Source organism: Neovison vison, chromosome 7 (assembly GCF_020171115.1).
Source record: "Neovison vison isolate M4711 chromosome 7, ASM_NN_V1, whole genome shotgun sequence".
Taxonomy (NCBI): domain Eukaryota; kingdom Metazoa; phylum Chordata; class Mammalia; order Carnivora; family Mustelidae; genus Neogale; species Neogale vison.
In genome coordinates, this window is record NC_058097.1 from 153,041,907 (window position 1) to 153,060,473 (window position 18,567).

Sequence of the window (18,567 nt, forward strand, 5' to 3'; positions counted from 1 at the left end):
TCTGCTGTGTTTCTTAAATTCCACATATCACTGAGATCATATAATTATCTTTCTCTCATTGACTTATTTCACTTGGCTTATACCCTCTAGTTCCATTCCCGTCGTTGCAAATGGCAAGAATTCATTTACTGATGGCTGTACAATATTCATACATATATGAATATTACATATATATATATAAAATATCTTGGGGAGCCTAGGTGGCTCAGTCAGTTAAGCACCTGCCTTGGGCTCAGTCATGATCCTGGGGTCCTGGGATCGAGTCCCATGCTGGGCTTCCTGTTCAGCAAGGAGCCTGCTTCTCCCTCTCCCTTTGCCTGTCACTCTGCCTACTTGTGCATGGTCTCTGTCTGCAAAATAAATAAATTAAATCTTTTAAAAAAAATCTTCTTTATCCATTCACCTGTCAATGGACATCTGGGCTCTTTCCTTAGTATATATAAACATTGGGGTGCATGTGCCCCTTTGGATCACTACATTTGTATCTTTGGGGTAAGTTCTCAGTAATGCAATTTCTGCATAATAAGGAATCTTTATTTTCAACCTTTTGAGGAACCTCTATACTGTTTTCCAGAGTGGCTGTATCAACTTGCATTCCCACCAACAGTGTAGGAGGGTTCCCCTTTCTCCACATCCTTGCCCATATCTGTCATTTCCTGCCTTGTTAATTTTTGTTAACTTTCTGACTAGTGTGTGGTGGTATCTCATTGTGGTTTTGATTTGTATTTCTCTGATATCGATTCATGTGGAGCACTTTTTCATGTGTCTGTTGGCCATTTGGATGTCCTCTTTGGAGAAAGGTCTGTTCTTGTCTTCTGCCCATTTCTTGTTTGGCTTATTTTACTTTGGGTGTTGAGTTTGATTGGTTCTTTATAGATTTTGGATACTAGACCTTTACCTGATATGTCATTTGCAAATATCTTCTCCCATTCTATCTGCTATTCTTAAGAGATTTTCTAATCGCCCCTTGTGTTTCTTCTCTAAGCCATGAGCCATCAGTTCTTCAATAAATAAATACACATTTATTTATGAATATTTTTCTTAAGTTTTTCTTCTGCTATTGATTTCTATTTTCATTGTATTGTAATCAGAAAAGATACCCAGTATTATTTCAATCTTCTTAAATATTTAAGACATTCTCTGTGATCACATATGTGATCTATCCTAAAAAAATGTTTCTTGTACACTACTGAAGCATGTGTATTGATGTTGTTGGGGAAATATTCTGTATGTGCATGTTAGATCCCTTTGGTGCATAGTGTTCAAGTCTCCAGTTTCTAACTGAACTTCTGCCTGCATGTTCTATCCATTGTTGGAAGGAGAGTACTGAACTCCCCTACTATTTTTGTGTTGCTGTCTATTTAGCCCTTCAGTTGTATTAACATTTGCTTCACATATTTGGGTGCTCTGATATTGAAAATGAGACCTAGCCAGAATTGTAGCTATGTTTTGGGTTAGCAGTTGAAGAATACTGAGGTGTGACTTGGTCCTTGGAAATTACAGTCAAGTGATGTTTTTTCATTTTATTTATGTGTAGATCTGTTGCCAGAGAGAAACTTCAAAATTTAAGCAGACAGACAGAAACAGAAGAAAAACTGCAACTGCTTGAATTGTCAGCATAAGAGACTTTTGTTCTTTTGTAGTGGCAAACCATAGTTTTTATGTATTTAATGTTTTTTTTTTAAACCTGCTTCAGTTATGAGCATCTGAGAGTGAAAGGTTTTTTTTGAATATACATATTTAGAGAAGATTTAACTTTTACCATGTTCATGTTGCTACTCTGAATCAACTTAAAATGCCTGTACAAGGAGCTACTAGTGATTAAGAACTGTTTTGGAAAACAATATTTTCAGGACATGGTCACGAATTTGTTTGGTCTTCACACCATAGACTATAGGGTTGAGGAAAGGAGGGACTAACAGGTACAGGTTTGATAAGAGGATATGAACATATGGTGGTATGTGAGCACCTAACCTATGTGTGAAGAAGGAGAAGAAGGCAAGGAGGTAGAACTGTAAGAAGACACAGATGTGCGCGATGCAGGTATTAAAGGCCTTGAATCGTGCCTCCTTCTGGGGCAACTGAAACACAGTGATAAAGATTTGAATGTAAGACAAGGTGATGAAGATTATGTCAAATCCTAAGATACTGAAGGCCACAAAAAGACCATATATCTTGTTGATGCGGACATCTTCAATGGCCAGCTTCACGATGGCCATGTGCTCACAATAAGTGTGGGAGATCACTGTGGTTCGGTAGAGTTTAAGACAACATTTGATGAGCACCAGGCATGGTGCTACAAGAATACCAGCTCTTAGTGTCACCGCAACTGCAATGTGAATCAAGAGTTGTTGGGAGAAGATGGTGGTATGTCTCAGGGGGTCACAGATGGCCACATATCGATCTAGGGCCATTGCCAGTAGGATGCCTGATTCAACTGCCTGGAATGAGTGAATAAGCCACATTTGTAAAAGGCAGGCTTCAAAGGAAATCTCTGGCAAGTGGAACCAGAAGATGCCTAACATTTTGGGAAGAATGCAGGTGCTAAGTGCAATGTCCGTGGCCCCCAGCATGGCCAAAATTATGTACATGGGCTTATGGAGGCTGTGCTCATATTTGATTATACCCAAAATTAGGGAATTCCCAATCACAGCGATGAAATACATGACACAGAATGGAATCCCAATCCAATGCTGCACTGACTCCAGCCCAGGAATGCCAGTGAGTGTCAGGACATGGGGCATGAAGACAGAACCATTGGGTATGAGCATGATGATTTGGTCTGTAGAATCAAGTAGCGGTGTTGCTGTTTCATCTTCTATTCCTCATCAAGACTATGAGAATAAAAAATAAAGAGAAATTACTTAGCAAAGTATACTTTAGTTAAGCAAAGCATATTCTATCTTCTCCTTCCTTTATTTATCAAAATTAAAAATAAGACTACATGCTTTATTTTACCAAAGCATAATTTATTTAGATTAAGGATGGTAGTCTCATTCCTTTATTTATTATTGAATTATAGGTGACATTGAACATCTTCTTTTTTTTTAACTTTTATTTTTTTATTTTTTTTCAATTTATTTATTTTCAGAAAAACATTATTCATTATTTTTTCACCACACCCAGTGCTCCATGCAAGCCGTGCCCTCTATAATACCCACTTCTAAGCTTAAGGTACAACATGTTGATTTGAAACATTCACATATTGCAATGTGAGTGTCATTATAGTTTAGCTAACACTCTATCACATCACATAATTCTGTTTTCTTTTTTGTAGTAGAAATATTTAAGATCTAGTCTCTTAGCAAGTTTGATGCTTTTGATATAATATTATTATTTATAGTTACCATCCTATACATTATATCTCTAGGACTTATTTATCTACTAGTAAAATATCTCCTGTGTTTCCCCACCCTTCAGCCCCTAGTACCCACAACTGTATCTGTTTTTATGAGTTTGGCTATTTGTTGTTATTGAAATGTAATATCATTTATCATATGATAAATGATAATATTTTAGTTTTAGATACACAACATAGTAATTCAACAAGTCTATACATATACTATGCTGTGCTCACCACTAATGTTGCTACTACATGTCATCATACAACCTATTACAAACCACTGAGTATAGTCCCTATCCTGAACTTTTTATCCATATAATTTACTCATCCCATCATTGCAAACCTGTGTCTCCCACTCTCCTTCACCAAATTGGCCACCATCAAAATCCTGCCTCTCTAACAACCATCAGTTAATCAGTTAATTCTCTGTATTTGTGGATTTGTTTTTGCTTCTTATTTGTTTATACATTTGCTTTGTTTTTTTTTTAATCCATATATGTGGAATCATATGGAATTTAGCTGTTTTAAGATTACACTTACCTAAAAAAAAAAAAAAAGATTACACTTACCTATAAGTGTTATCATACATTATTTGCCTTTCTCTCTTTGACTGATCGCACAGCATATGTACTCAAAGTTTATTACTACTGTCAGAAATAAGAGGATTTACTTCTTTCTCATGTCTAAATAAATTAATAATCTGACAAATATGTCAATACCACAATGTGACATCACCGGAATCCTGTTATAAGACGTATCATTAAGAAATCAAGAGATAATAAGTCATGGGGGGATTTTATGAGAAGGGAACCATTGTGCTTAGTTGATGGGAATGCAGTCACTATGAAAAACAATATGAAGGATCAGTGAAAATTTTTAAAAAAGGGTCTACATATAACCTGGCAATTCCATTTCTGGATATATGTCCAAAGGACAGAAAAACAGAATATTGGAGAGACATATGCAATCTAGTGTTTATTGCAGCATTATTTACCAAGATATGGAAACAACAAGATATTGCAGCATTATTTCCAAGATATGGAAACAACCTTGTGATGTGACCATCAGCATATAAATGGATAAAGCAGATGTGCTATATATGTGCAATGGAATATTACCCATCTTGTTTTTTCTCTTAAGGACTCATTTCAAATTTTCTTTTTTCATAAAGTCATTGTAAGAACAACCATCAGGTTCTGTGATTCTGCATGCATTAATCATTTTCAATGACAAATATTAAATGGATCAGATGGTTTCTTTCTAGTCTGTGTCTAGTGGACCAAACAGATACTTTTTTTTTTTTCAAACAGATACTTTTTATCTTATGTTTATTCCTCATCACCTGTGCTTATTTTGTGACCTGAAAATTGGCATTGAGAAAAACAAAAGTTAATACAGAGAATACACATTTTAAGAACTGGACTCCAAGTGGGCTAACATAAAGCATCCACAACGCTGGTAGAAATGCAGCAACTCATAATCAGAAGACGAATTTGACCAGAATATTTTTCAGTTTTGCACTCACCAGCTTGACTTCTCAGGATAGTGTCTTCATAGTCTAATTCCTCTCCAATAATTTCAGAATGTTTCCAACTTAATTTGTCGAAGTTTCTATGTTTTTTTCCCCCAAACTCATCCATATATCATGCGAATTTTCTAATTTATTCTCTCTGAAGATAAGTCAATCCTGACTATTTTCTTCGGCAGTCCCCATCAGATCTTGTTCACATCTTTTATATTTTCACATCTTTTATATTTAATCTCAAGTGCCAATTTGTGTTCTCTGCTTTTCTCTCTCCCTATTAAGAACCATCATTACCTCCCTAAGCCTGAAAAAGCATTGACTCTTTGACTCTTAAATATTTTATATAACAGAGATTATCTATGAATTTAGATTATCTCTAACCATGTAAGTCTACCTAGAATGCAACTCAGGTCAACTGCAGATGCATTCCTTTTCTTCAAACATATTCAACTCTAAGAGAAGCTTTCCTTTCTGAGACCCTTTGTTTCTGAATTCTTCTTTTTAACAAATATACAGTGTGCCAAACTAGATATTCCTCAAATCCTCCTCAAATAACATTACGATCCAAAAATCAGAAGTTTATATCCTAATGATTTCAATCAATACACAATAATTAAGGATTCACTATGTTCCAAGTATTTCTGAAGTAATTAGAGAATATGTATAATATATTTATTCCATATTTTTGAAGAATCTAAATTTTGCTGAGTGCCTAAAATTCAAAACTAATACCAACAATTTATTAAATATGTACCATATCATTCATCTTCATAAAATCTTCAGACATTTTATAGTATTTTATCTTGTTAACCTATGATATTGATGTTATTACCCTATATTATATTAATGAAAAACTAAGACTTTTTGTTGTAATAGGTGAATATACTTGGATCCATATTCCATGGCACTTTGATGCAGAAAGAACAAAAATAGTGCATGTTATCTGAGATTTTATCATTATACTTTAGTAGGGATATGGAATATATAGCAGTGTTTAACTACATCCAATAAGTTGTACAAAAACATACAGCAAATTTTAATCAGTATCTGTCTGTTTAAATTCTGATGGAAAAAAGTCTCCATATGCCTTCCAGATTTTTGTCAAATAATTATAATACATACATTACATACATGTTTAAAATATGCTACATGTCTGATATAAGACCACATTTTCAATGCCATATCATTCATACACTGGCTAACAGTCTCTGAAGTATGGCTCAAAAGTGTGTGCTACTGTCTATCAGGAATGTTCATTTGGGAGACTTAACAGGGTCACGTGGGTCAGAGTTGCCCTAGAGAATCCTCACAGGATAGTGTGCAAACTGAAGCTTAACAGCAGTATACATCATAAGTAATCAGAAGGAGAGCAAGAAAAGAGGAAGAAAGAAAATAAAGAGCAGGTTAATAAAATAGAAAAGTATGCCTTCAACCAACAGAAGAAAAAACATGTGAAAAAGGTAGTTACTTTTTTAAAAATTAATTTTTATTAATATATAATATATTATTTGCCCCAGGGGTACAGGTCCGTGAATCATCAAGGTTATACATTTCACAGCACTCACCATAGCACATACCTCCCCAATGTCCATAACCCAACCACCCTAACCTTATTCCTCCATTCCCAAGCAACCCTCAGTTTGTTTTGTGAGTTTAAGTATGTTTTATGGTTGTCTCCCTCCCAATCCTATCTTGTTTCATTTTCCTGATAGTTTTATATTCCAACTTCATAGGTCTATTTGATACTCTTCTAAAGAAGATTTTCTCCTTCTCAGTATAACTGGCATTTTTTAGTCAGACAAATTTTGTGTCCTGGGGCAATTCTCTATATTGTAGGAGACTTAGCAGCATCACTTACTCCTACCCATCAGATGGCAGTTGTTCTTTCTTGTCATGGAAATAAAAAAATGTCTCAGGCATTGCCAAACATCACTTGCATGTGTGGATAGGGATAGTCTTCAGTTAAATGAGAACCAACATTTTGTAGCTTTATTAAAAATAGGCAGGATAAATCTGGCTAAAACGGTAATCATTCTTCTATGGGTCTTAGCCAGATAAAAGAGATGGAAGGGCATTCCCAGAGGAAATACTTTGGACAAAATCAGGCTTGAAATGTACAGTAGGATTGCAAATCAACAAGTAATTTTCATATATGAAATGTTGCATAAGGAGAGATGATGGCTGTTGGAGCTAAGAAAAAGGGAAGAAAAACAAATTTAAGGTTTAAATTTTATAATAATAATTTCAGAATCTTAGATGGGATAATAAGGATTTTTTTTTTTTTGCCTCTAAAAATCCACTCTGCTAGCAGATTGATAAATGGCTTAAAAAGATGAGAGTTGGCATAGGAAGATTAAGTTAGAAGGATACTTGTGATAGTCCTGATGGGATAGGATGAAGTAACCTGGCCACATCGGGAGATTAATAAGGGAACAATATCTATGCTGCTTACTTACTTGATGGAGGGGAAATCATGGGAGGTGAGACAAAGATCTTCTTGGCTGAATACGACACTGAATGACAAGGATAAGTTTGAAACAACTGTGTGTACAGATACATAAATTTTTATAAGAGGGAGAAGACATAACTTAAACCCTTGAAGTTCATGGGCCAGGAAAAAAATCATGGGTGTCATATTCAGCATCAACCCTGAAGCATTAATGTTCCTGATAATTCTTATTCTGACTCAGGCTGATTCCCAAAACCTAAAAAAATTAAGGAATTTAGGTCTAAATCTATTCTCCCTACAATCTTAGGAAATCTTTCCCTGCACAAAGTCTCTGGTATTCACCCTTTGATATTTGCCTCAAGCCCAGAGGGAGAGACTCACAAAAACAAAGTTTTTTATATGTTTATTCGCCTAGATCCTTCTCTAGCATCTTCCTCTTATTAGGCCTACTTTAAAATCTATTACCCATTGTGTGAATAACTGATTCAGAAACATTCTGAACAGCAAACATGAAACAAAATATTCTTCATGTTTGAAAAATCAGCTACTCTAAGACTCTCTTGCTTTTTTATCATCCTGCCATCTTCTTGGATCATAAAAGTGTGTTGTTCCTCCATTTTCCTACACTCAGTAGAGAATCTAAGGCTCAAAGACTTACCCAGAATCATCTGTGGTAACATATGTAGAAGCCACAGAGTGAAAGTCTTTTGGTGTTTCAGATAGTGAAGATGGCTGTCTTGTACTATAGGAGCCACCTGGGTGATTTTTTGCACCAGTCGCTGATGAGATTTAAATTAGCCTGGGGTAAGGTTGGCACAATATGGTTTGAAACCCAGGAGAATTTGTCTCATAGCAGATCTGCATCTAATAAAAACTCTCAAATCCTGGTGTCCTTGGAGACTAGGAGCCAAACTGACCATCCTTTCAAAAACTTCTAAGAAAAGACCATGTCCCAGGATAACACAGCCAATGACAATTTTATACAAAATACTGAGTCAATGAAGGGAATGAAAACATCTCAAGTTATTCAGACTATTCAGTATAGACATGCTGACCGAGAACCAAATGGAATATTTCTATGTGGTATAGAAATTAAACTCTCTTACACTGTTGGTGGGAATGCAAGCTGGTACAACCACTCTGGAAAACAGTATGGAGATTCCTCAAGATGTTAAAAATAGAGCTACCCTATGACCCAACAGTTGCACTACTGGGCATTTACCCCAATGATACAGATGTAGTGAAATGAAGGGGCACCTGCCTTCCAATGTTCATAGCAACAATGTCCACAATAGCCAAACGGTGGAAGGAGCTGAGATGTCCTCCAACAGATGAATGGATGAAGATGTGGTTTATACAGACAATGGAATATAACTCAGCCATCAGAAATGATGAAGACCTACCATTTGCATTGACATGGATAGAACCACAGGGTATTATGCTAAGCAAAATAAGTCAATCAAAGAAATACAATTATCATATGGTTTCACTCATATGTGGAATATAAAAAGTAGTTCAGAGGATCATAAGGGAACGGAGGGAAAACTGAATGATAAGAAATCAGAAAGGGAGACAAACCATGAGATACTCTAAACTCTGGGAAACAAACTGAGGGTTGCTGAAGGGGCGGTGGGTGGGAGAATGGGGTAAATGGGTGCAGTAAGGAGGACACATGATTTGATGAGCACTGGGTGTTATATGCAACTGATGAATTATTGAACACTACATGTGAAACTAATGATGTACTATATGTTGGAAAATTGCATTTAAATAAAAGAAGAAATTGTCCTATTCATTTAGGGTTCTCATGAAATGATATTATGCATTTTCAGATTTTAGTGCCAGTCACTTTATATATATCAACTTTCCACCTATGAACTATTTATGGCCAGTATTCATTTATTTTACAAAAAAGGGGGAGGTTTGGGATTTTAAGCTTTGGTATCAAGACGAAAGGAAAAGATTCTGAATCTGTGTGGTGTAAGAAAAAGTCTAACAAGAAGGCATTACACACATCTGCCTGAGAGACATGATGGACTTAGAGTTACCTAGTTTTTGTCCTGTGTCATTGCATCTGGCATTATTTAGCAGACATGTTCTTTATGCATTGAAAGACTCTCTGACTCCCGTTTTGCCTTTAAACTGCCATAAAATTATCTTCATCCTAGAATATGGCTGCTTCATGTGCTAAGTTACTTCACAGTGGCTTAGAGGAGTTGGCTGTTTCTATCTCTTTCCAGCTCTTCACTCAGTGACATCACATGGTAGATTGAAATCAACCACAGCATAAATAGGTAGATCAGAAAACAATGTATATCACAATGCCAACCACCCAAAAGAGTAACACCAGATGAACTCAAAATAAAATAAAATATTTTCAGAGAAAATAGAAGAAATATTTCTCAGATTATTAAGTAGGCGGAGGTGAGGTAAGCAGGTTCTAAAATTGATGCAATACTCTCTATGTAGATAATCATAATATAAACATATTGAATGACTCACAGGATACCTTTGGGAAATGAAAAAAAGTTTTGAACCTCATAGAATCATAATGCTGTTGAGTATTAGAGACAAAATTATTCTTAGATACTGTTTAGTTAAAACCTGTGAGAGCTAAAGGGGAATACAATTTTTTTAGAAACAAAGTGACTCATTATTTGGTGACAGATACAATTCCTTAGAACTCCTATATTAATTGAAATAATTACTTAGGAGTAATGTAATAGGAGGTACAGAGTGCAAATTTTCAGAAGTGGCTTTTCATTCTACATATGTCCTAGAGAAAACCAGAAACAGAAATTTGATTTTTATTATTTTTAAAGATTTTGTTTATTTATTTGAGAGAGAGAGAGAGAGAGAGAGAGAGAGAGAAAGCATGAGATGGGAGAGGATCAGAGGGAAAAGCAGACTCCCTGCTCAGCAGGGAGGCCAGTGCAGGATATATCCCAGGATCATGACCTGAGCCAAAGGCAGCTGCTTAACCAACTGAGCCACCCAGGTGCCCAAAAGTTTAATTTTTAATACAGTAGTGTTAGAAATGAAGTTGAATAGCTTTTACTGCAATGGTTGATAAAATTTATCAAGAGAGAAAATACAGTCTGAATGAATTATGGGGAATACAAAATAGCAGGACCTGGCCATGCCTATACTATTTGTGGAATTGTGATTTAAAATGGGAGTTTCAACTTTTGTAGCAACATGGACAGGACTGGAAGAGATTATGCTGAGTGAAATAAGTCAAGCAGAGAGAGTCAATTATCATATGGTTTCACTTATTTGTGGAGCATAACAAATAGCATGGAGGACAAGGGGCATTAGAGAGGAGTAGGGAATTTGGGTAAATTGGAAGGGGAGGTGAACCATGAGAGACTATGGACTCTGAAAAACAATCTGAGGGGTTTGAAGTGGCGGGGGGTGGGAGGTTGGGGTACCAGGTGGTGGGTATTATAGAGGGCACGGCTTGCATGGAGTACTGGGTGTGGTGAAAAAATAATGAATAATGTTTTTCTGAAAATAAATAAATTGGAAAAAAAATAAATAAAATTAAATGGGAGTTTTTACCATATAGTGGAGAAGATCTTGTGGCCAGAGTCCTGACTGCCAGGTGCAAGAGTAGACTCAGATATATATGTGCAATGACATTCCAATCACAAAAATAAAAGGAAGTTCTGATATGCTACAACATAGCTGAACTTGAAAACTTTATAGCATGTGAAAGAAACCAGATATAAAAGGTCATGTATTATATGATACACTTTCTTGAAATGTCCAGACTAGTGAAATCCATAGAGTCAGTAAGTATGTGAGTTTCCATAAACTGGGGACAGAATGAGTGGCTAGTGCCTGATGATGGAATGGGGTTTCTTTATGGGATCACAAAAATGTTATGGAATTAGAGAAGAGACAGTAACAGAAATTTTTTGAATATACTAAAAACCAGTGTCTTGTACATGTTGTGGATTTACAACAGTCATTGGACACTTTTCTACCATGAAGAAAAAGGGTGAGGAAGGGCCAATGTTGCAAATTACTCTGCCCAAATTGAACATTTAGATAAGAGCTTACAAAAAATCTAAAGGGTCAATGCATTATTGCTCCCTAGTCTGAAAGATAACACCAAGAGTGAAAGCCAACTCCAGCACCTGATGTGTCAAAACATCAGGTTTTATTAAATTATGAAAACCCCTTTCTGCTTCTGAAATCACTCTTGAGGAATAAAACCCTTGAGAATGTTAATTCAATATATTTTTATCAGATTTTAAACACACGAAGAAAAAATTAACACAAATCAGAAAATGATCAAAGGAAACAATAAAGTAATTCAACAAAAGGATATACAAATGGAAAAGCAGCATTTATTGCACTCTTTATTAATGCTAATTATAAAGAGAATGGTATTTTACTCAGCAGACTGTCAAAGTTTAAAAAGCTCAATCATAACCAGTGTTTTAGGATTCAGACATATAAGTGCTATGAGTCATAGTTATAACTGATGTAATCTCTTTTGAAAGATCACTTTGAGATTTCTAGAAATCACTAAAGTTACCATTTACAAAATACATTTTTCTTTTTCAGGCAATTTCCCTTTCAAGAATATATTCTATAATTGTCCTGGTCCATGTATGGGAGGATACAGAATCCTGATTATCCTTTTGTCCTTGCAAGGACCCATTTGTTTTCCCTTTTTTCCTCATCAGGTCTCAGATTGGAGCTGGTCCTGATAATTTGAAGGTCACAATAATGGGACAGTCTGGACTCTGGAATGGATACACCATATTGACAATTGATGCTGGTTGAAATAATTTCCAGTTTCACATTGCGCTTCCCCATTGGTTTTCTATTCCCATTAATTTTAGGATCACCATTAGGTCTAGCAATTGTTAGATATATTTTAAACGTTTCCAGATAAGCTTGGAATTAGAGTGGACCACACTATGCCGGCCTGCTGTCTTTGTATATCCGACTAGCTAACAACAGCTTTTACAGATGAATTCTTGAGATTGATGTGATGATAGAAAAAGTCAGACTCTCAGCCCCACTTGAGCAGAATGTTATCCCCCAGGGGGGAAAAATGAATTCCGTTCTTCTACTTTGGGCTAAATTATAGAAAAATGACACAATTATGATTTTATTGTTATTATCATTATTATTATTATTAGATTTTGAATGTCATTAAATATTTTTGTGCAATGTTGTTTTCTCTCCTGTTATCCAAATACCTACTTAATAATTTTGAATTGTCTCTTCCCACAAAGCCCAAGCTATGTATTTGTTCCTTTTCATAGAAGGTTGTTGAACCCTGCCTAAAACATTAAGACATTACTTCAGATGATATCTGCTTTCTTTCTTTCTTTTTTTTTCTGTTTTATTTCTAAAGAAACTATGTTATCTAAAAACAACAGCCCTATTGATAATCCATTATAATAATGTCACATATTATTCATATAACAAAAATTGACATGGAAAATATTTTTCAGAGGATTTCCCAAGACATCCCCTAGATATACAAATAGTCATCCTCAGCAGTCATTGATAATGTGATGAGCCTGAATCCATTAAACAAGACAGAGTATCACCCATTTATACAACATGCAGTCTATTTTATAGATGCATTGATTTTAATGTCATAAATCAAATTATGGACATCTGCCCACATATGTATATTTTCCATCATCATTCAGTATATTACCTATGAGTTGGAGTTTTCAGGAACAGTCCACTAGCCTTAAGCTCTGAAGTCATTAATCTTAGTTAAAATACTCCATTTCTTCATTAATTTAATAGCCTTGCCTGATTAAAAAGCAGGGTATCTTGTATCCACTGAGAAGATACACCCTCACATTACTGATACACACACATACACACACAAAGACATTTACACATGCACACACAAAAATATTTGTTTACCTTATGGAGAAAGCATCTGATGACACATAATAGTGCTCAGAATAAAATTCAACATCTTTGCAGAGTGTCCATGGCCATTCCTTTTCTTTTTTTAATTTAACTTGGAGTATAACTGACATACGTGTTACATTATTTCCAGGGGTACAGAAGAGTGATTCAACAACTCTAAACACTATAGTGTGCTAACAGCAAGTGTAGCTACCATTTGTCACCATACAAAGCTAATAGAATACCCTTTACTCTGTTCCCTATGCTGTACTGAGTCTTATTCATCCTGATCCCCTTTACCCGATTTGCCCTCCATGGCCATACTTGATATCCATAGTATCCATGTCTCCCCAAATCGTATCTTACATTGGAAAAAAATCTGTGCTCTTACATTAAGCACATTCTCTAGTTCAGGTCACCTCTAACATCTACCTGGCATATCATGCCCTTTCTTACTGAGCCAATCATTCATTATTCCTCAGGAACCAGGCTTATTAATAAAAATAAAATAAACAAAAAATAAAAGAAACAAAGAACATAACTCTCCTGCCTGCGGCTTTCAGTTGGATTTCAGTGTTTCCTTACCTTGCACTCAGTGCCTACCCCTACAACTTCTTGTTCCTTTCCCTTTCTCTTTGTTTCTCTCTTCTTCCCTCCCAGAAATACAAGGAAACAAATCCACGAAACTTATGCCATGTGTCCAGTTTACCACTCTGCCTCTATTCCCTCATACAATATTTAATATATTGTGCTTTAAAAATGCTTGGCGAAGTAATAAAGATATAACTGGTGTAGTTGGCAGAAAAAGTATGGATATTTTTTTTTAAATTTTATTTATTTATTTGTCAGAGAGAGAGGGAGAGAGAGCGAGCACAGGCAGACAGAGAGGCAGGCAGAGGCAGAGAGAGAAGCAGGCTCCCTGCCGAGCAAGGAGCCCGATGTGGGACTCGATCTCAGGACGCTGGGATCATGACCTGAGCCGAAGGCAGCTGCTTAACCAACTGAGCCACCCAGGCGTCCCAAAAGTATGGATATGTTAAATGGAGCACTTGATTTCTTATGATTTTTGCATCTGAAAACTCCTTAATGACTCTGGAGATACACCAGAATTTTTATATTATTATTTCATTACATCTATAAATGTTTGGATTTTGTTTATACATTTGCTTGTTTGTTTTGACACAATATGCTTAAAACACACCTTTTTTTTTTTAAGAGAACTAAAACATTCAAGACCTACCAACACCTTGTTTTTATTGAGTACATGGGTACTCTAGAACAATGGGTTTGGGTGCACTTAATTCAGTAATAGATGTATATTTGTGAATCTTTCTGGAGAAGAATCCATAGAAAAGGAAGCTGAATTAGGGACTAAAAAATAGGAGATAAAATGAAACCTCATCTCTTCACTATTTTGTTCTTTGTGTTTCTTCCTATCATTATGCAGTAGCATCCAGAAACCCACTGAGTGTTACCACAGAGTATGATGATGTGAAAACAATCTAAAATGCAGGCAAATTTCACAAGAAAATTAAATAGAAAACTATGCCACCTCAATTAATGTTGTTTTTGAAATATTTTATGTAGTTTTGGGATATTATTATTATTACATGAAGTGGAAGGCTTCAGGTGATAATTACTATGGATTTTATGAACACAACATTTTTATCACATGAATGCGGATCTGCTTGGTCTTGGCACCATAGACAAGTGGATTGAGAAAAGGGGGAACCAGCAAGTAGAGGCTAGAAAAGAGGATATGGATATAAGGGGGAACGTGAGCACCAAACCTATGTGTGAAGAAAGAGAAGAAGGCAAGGAAGTAGAATTGGAGGAAGACACAGATGTGGGCAATGCAGGTATTGAATGCTTTCCACCGAGCCTCCTTCTGGGGCAAACGAAAAACTGTGAAAAAGATCTGTATGTAGGACAAAGTGATGAAGGTGAGGTCAAATCCTGCAACAGTGAATGCCACAAACAGGCCATAGATTTTGTTGACCTGTACATTTTCTGCAGCCAGTTTCACAATGGCCATATGCTCACAGTAGGAGTGGGAGATGATGGTTGTGTGGTAAAATTGAAACCGACACTTTATCAGTACTAGGCATGGGGCTACTAGAATGGCAGCCCTGAGTGTTACCACAGCCCCTATTTGGGTGACCAGCTGGTAGGTGAAGATGGTGCTGTGTCTTAGTGGATAACAGATGGCCACATAACGATCCAGAGCCATGGCCAGGAGGATGCCTGACTCTATGCACTGAAATGAGTGAATGAGCCACATTTGAAGCAAACAAGAATCAAAATAAATCTCTGGTACATGAAACCAGAATATGCCAAGCATTTGGGGCATAATGGTGGTTGCAAGTGCAATATCTGTGACTCCTAGCATGCCTACGAAAATGTACATGGGTTCATGGAGGCTGCGCTCTGACTTGATGATGATCAGAAGTATAGAATTTCCAATCATAGCAATGAGATATATGACACAGAATGGAATCCCGATCCAGCACTGCACAGACTCTAGGCCTGGAATCCCTATTAGTGTCAGTACAGAAGGCATGAAGACTGTAATGTTGGAGATCGACATAATGTCTTTGGGTCTCAGAAGCAAATGAAAGGAGTATCTCAGTCAGTTGTACTTTCTCTTCTATTCTTATTTTAATCCAAGGTCATCATAGTGAGTTCCTCTGATTTTGACTGAACTCTAAGATTATATCTTCCATCTCATTTATATTATTGAAGGAAAATATCCATAGATAAACTCCACTGTTTTCAGGAAGGGCATCCAGAGCACTGTAGCACAATGATGATTATGTGCATGGCAGGTCAGCTGCATTGGAACCAGCCAGGTCACATGTGTACGGGACTAAACTGGTGATCTGTCTGTTATCTCATTCTGGACCTGTGGACAAAATGATTAGACTTGTTTATTTTGTTTAGAAAGGGTGTTTGAGTCAGGGTATGATGAATTCTCCATATACCAAATTCCGGCTACTTAATAGTACTTATTTTCCACTGTTTCTGGGTCCAGAACTGACAATTTGGACCAGCAAATCCTACTCTGACCAGTATATTAGTAGAAAAAAAACTGCCTATGAAAGAGAAGAGAGAAACAGCTGACACCCAAGAGCACGATATATTTAGATAGCTTTATCTATCTATAATATTTGTACCTATGTAATATCAGATGTCCTTTCAAAGGAAAGTAAAGGAAGAACTTTGGGAAGGGCCATCCAAATCCTCCACTTTTGGCAAGAATGGGTCAAAATTTCAGCTATTTCTACATTTCCAGTATGACTGTATTTTATTTTTTCTGTATACTAAGAAGTGAATTCCTGAAAATTATTTGTGTGCTTAAAATAGCTGACATTCTGTGAAACACATTTCCAAACACCTAGGGGAGAAATCTCTAGAAGGCAAGAAGGTCAGTATGACAAAATATACAGGCAGAGGCAAGAGGACTCATTCTAGATAACTACTGGGTATAAGAAAATGAGTAAATTGGTATTTGTGGATTACAGGCTGGATCTTGGGTTTTAACTCTTCAAAGCTACCATTAACATGAGATTTGGCCAAATTAGGTTTATTAATTCTTAATCATTTGAACACTTCAATCATTTTGTGAGGTCAGTCACAGGAAATGAATAGAAAGTTAAGGGGTGCATATGGACCATGTCTTCTTTATCCATTCATCTGTTGAAGGACATCTGGGTTCTTTCCACAGTTTGGTGACTGTGGCCATTGCTGCTATGAACATTGGGGTACAGATGGACCTTCTTTTCACTACATCTGTATCTTTGGGGTAAATACCCAAGTGCAATTGGAGACTCATAGGGTATCTCTAGTTTTCATTTCTTAAGGAATCTCCACACTGTTTTCCAGAGTATTATGTCTCCAACAGAAAGGATAAATACCCAACTTTTGTATCAACATGGACAGGACTGGAGGAGATTATGCTGAGTGAAATAGGTCAAGCAGAGAGAGTCAATTACCATATGGTTTCACTTACTTGTGGAGCATAAGGAATAACACGAAGGACATTGGGAGATGGAAAGGTGAAGTGAGTTGGGAGAAATCAGAGTGGGAGATAAACCATGAGAGACTGTGGACCCTGAAAAACAAACTGAGGATTTTGGAGGGGAGTGGGGGTTGGATGAGCCTGTGGTGGGTATTAAGGAGGGCATGTATTGCATGGAGCACTGGGTGAGGTGATAAATAATGAATTTTGGAACACACACAAATAAAATAAAATTTAATTTAATCTAAAAAAAGAAAGCTAAGGGGTAAAAGGATAGGTTTCCCAACAGAAGTCATATATAAAAGTACAAATATAAGACAGAGAGTAGACTTGGGATAGTAGAAAGATTCAGGAAACGGCTAAAGCAGCTAATGAAAATTTAACTACCTCAGTTGACTGATGACTGAATTTTCTGAAAACTGGCCTCTTAGTCCTTATATGAGAGATCTTCTCTGATAAAAATCATTGTTTTTAAAAATTACATATCTGGGGGACACCTGGGTGGCTCAGTGTGTTAAGCCACTGCCTTCGGCTCAGGTCATGATCTCAGGGTCTTGGGATCCAGCCCCACATCAGGCTCTCTGCTCAGCCAGGAGACTGCTTCCTTCCTCTCTCTGCCTGCCTCTCTGCCTACCTGTGATCTCTCTCTGTCAAATAAATAAAATCTTTTTTAAAAAAATTACATATCTGGGGCACCTGGGTGGCTCAGTCAATTAAGCATCTGCTTTTGGCTTAGGTCATGATCAGGTCCTGGTATCAAGCCCAATATCAGGCTCCCTGCTCAGCAGGGAGTTTCCTTCTCCCTCTGCTGCTCCCCTCCATGTTTGTGCTCTCTCTCTCTCTTTCTAATTAATTAATTAATTAATTAATACTCTTTAAAAAATTACAAGCCTAAAATCATGAAATTCTCAAGTTGTACAATAGAGAAATATTTGATAACCTGTAGAAAACAGAGTTCAGTTATTTCATTCTTTTCTAGACTCTCCAATACTGTTGCTTTATGTCAGCAGCTCATGATCACCTAACCATATACTGTGTGTCACCAAATATGCCAGTAGTTCAAGAATAGCTGCAGTTATGCAGCTAAAACTTTAGTGAAGGACTGTAGTCAGAAGGATCGTTTATGAAGAAAGGCTGTGTTCAGCCAACATGTATTTAGAATGGACTAGTCCGTTAGCTAAGTTTTGATTTCCATGGTTTTGCTCTTCAGTGCTTCATTCTACAAATCCATAGGTCACAGATCATTTCTCATAGGGTTGAGTTCTTCCTTCCTCATAGTTAATCAGAATTAGAATAGAAATCCTTTAGTAATAATCCCATTGTCTGACTTATTCAAG

General features: G+C 36.5%; 2 protein-coding genes across 2 annotated transcripts; both read right to left on the minus strand.

Moving 5' to 3' along the window:
- Nucleotides 1-1,814: 1,814 nt before the first annotated feature.
- LOC122913533 (olfactory receptor 52A5-like) lies at nucleotides 1,815-2,771 on the minus strand. Its single transcript, XM_044260226.1, has one exon. The coding sequence runs from the start codon at nucleotides 2,769-2,771 to the stop codon at nucleotides 1,815-1,817; it is 957 nt and encodes a 318-aa protein (XP_044116161.1).
- A 12,089-nt stretch (nucleotides 2,772-14,860) lies between these two features.
- Nucleotides 14,861-15,799, minus strand: LOC122914170 (olfactory receptor 52A1). The gene has a single exon (XM_044260803.1). It carries the CDS (start codon nucleotides 15,797-15,799, stop codon nucleotides 14,861-14,863), a length of 939 nt encoding a protein of 312 aa, XP_044116738.1.
- Between the last annotated feature and the right edge of the window lie 2,768 nt (nucleotides 15,800-18,567).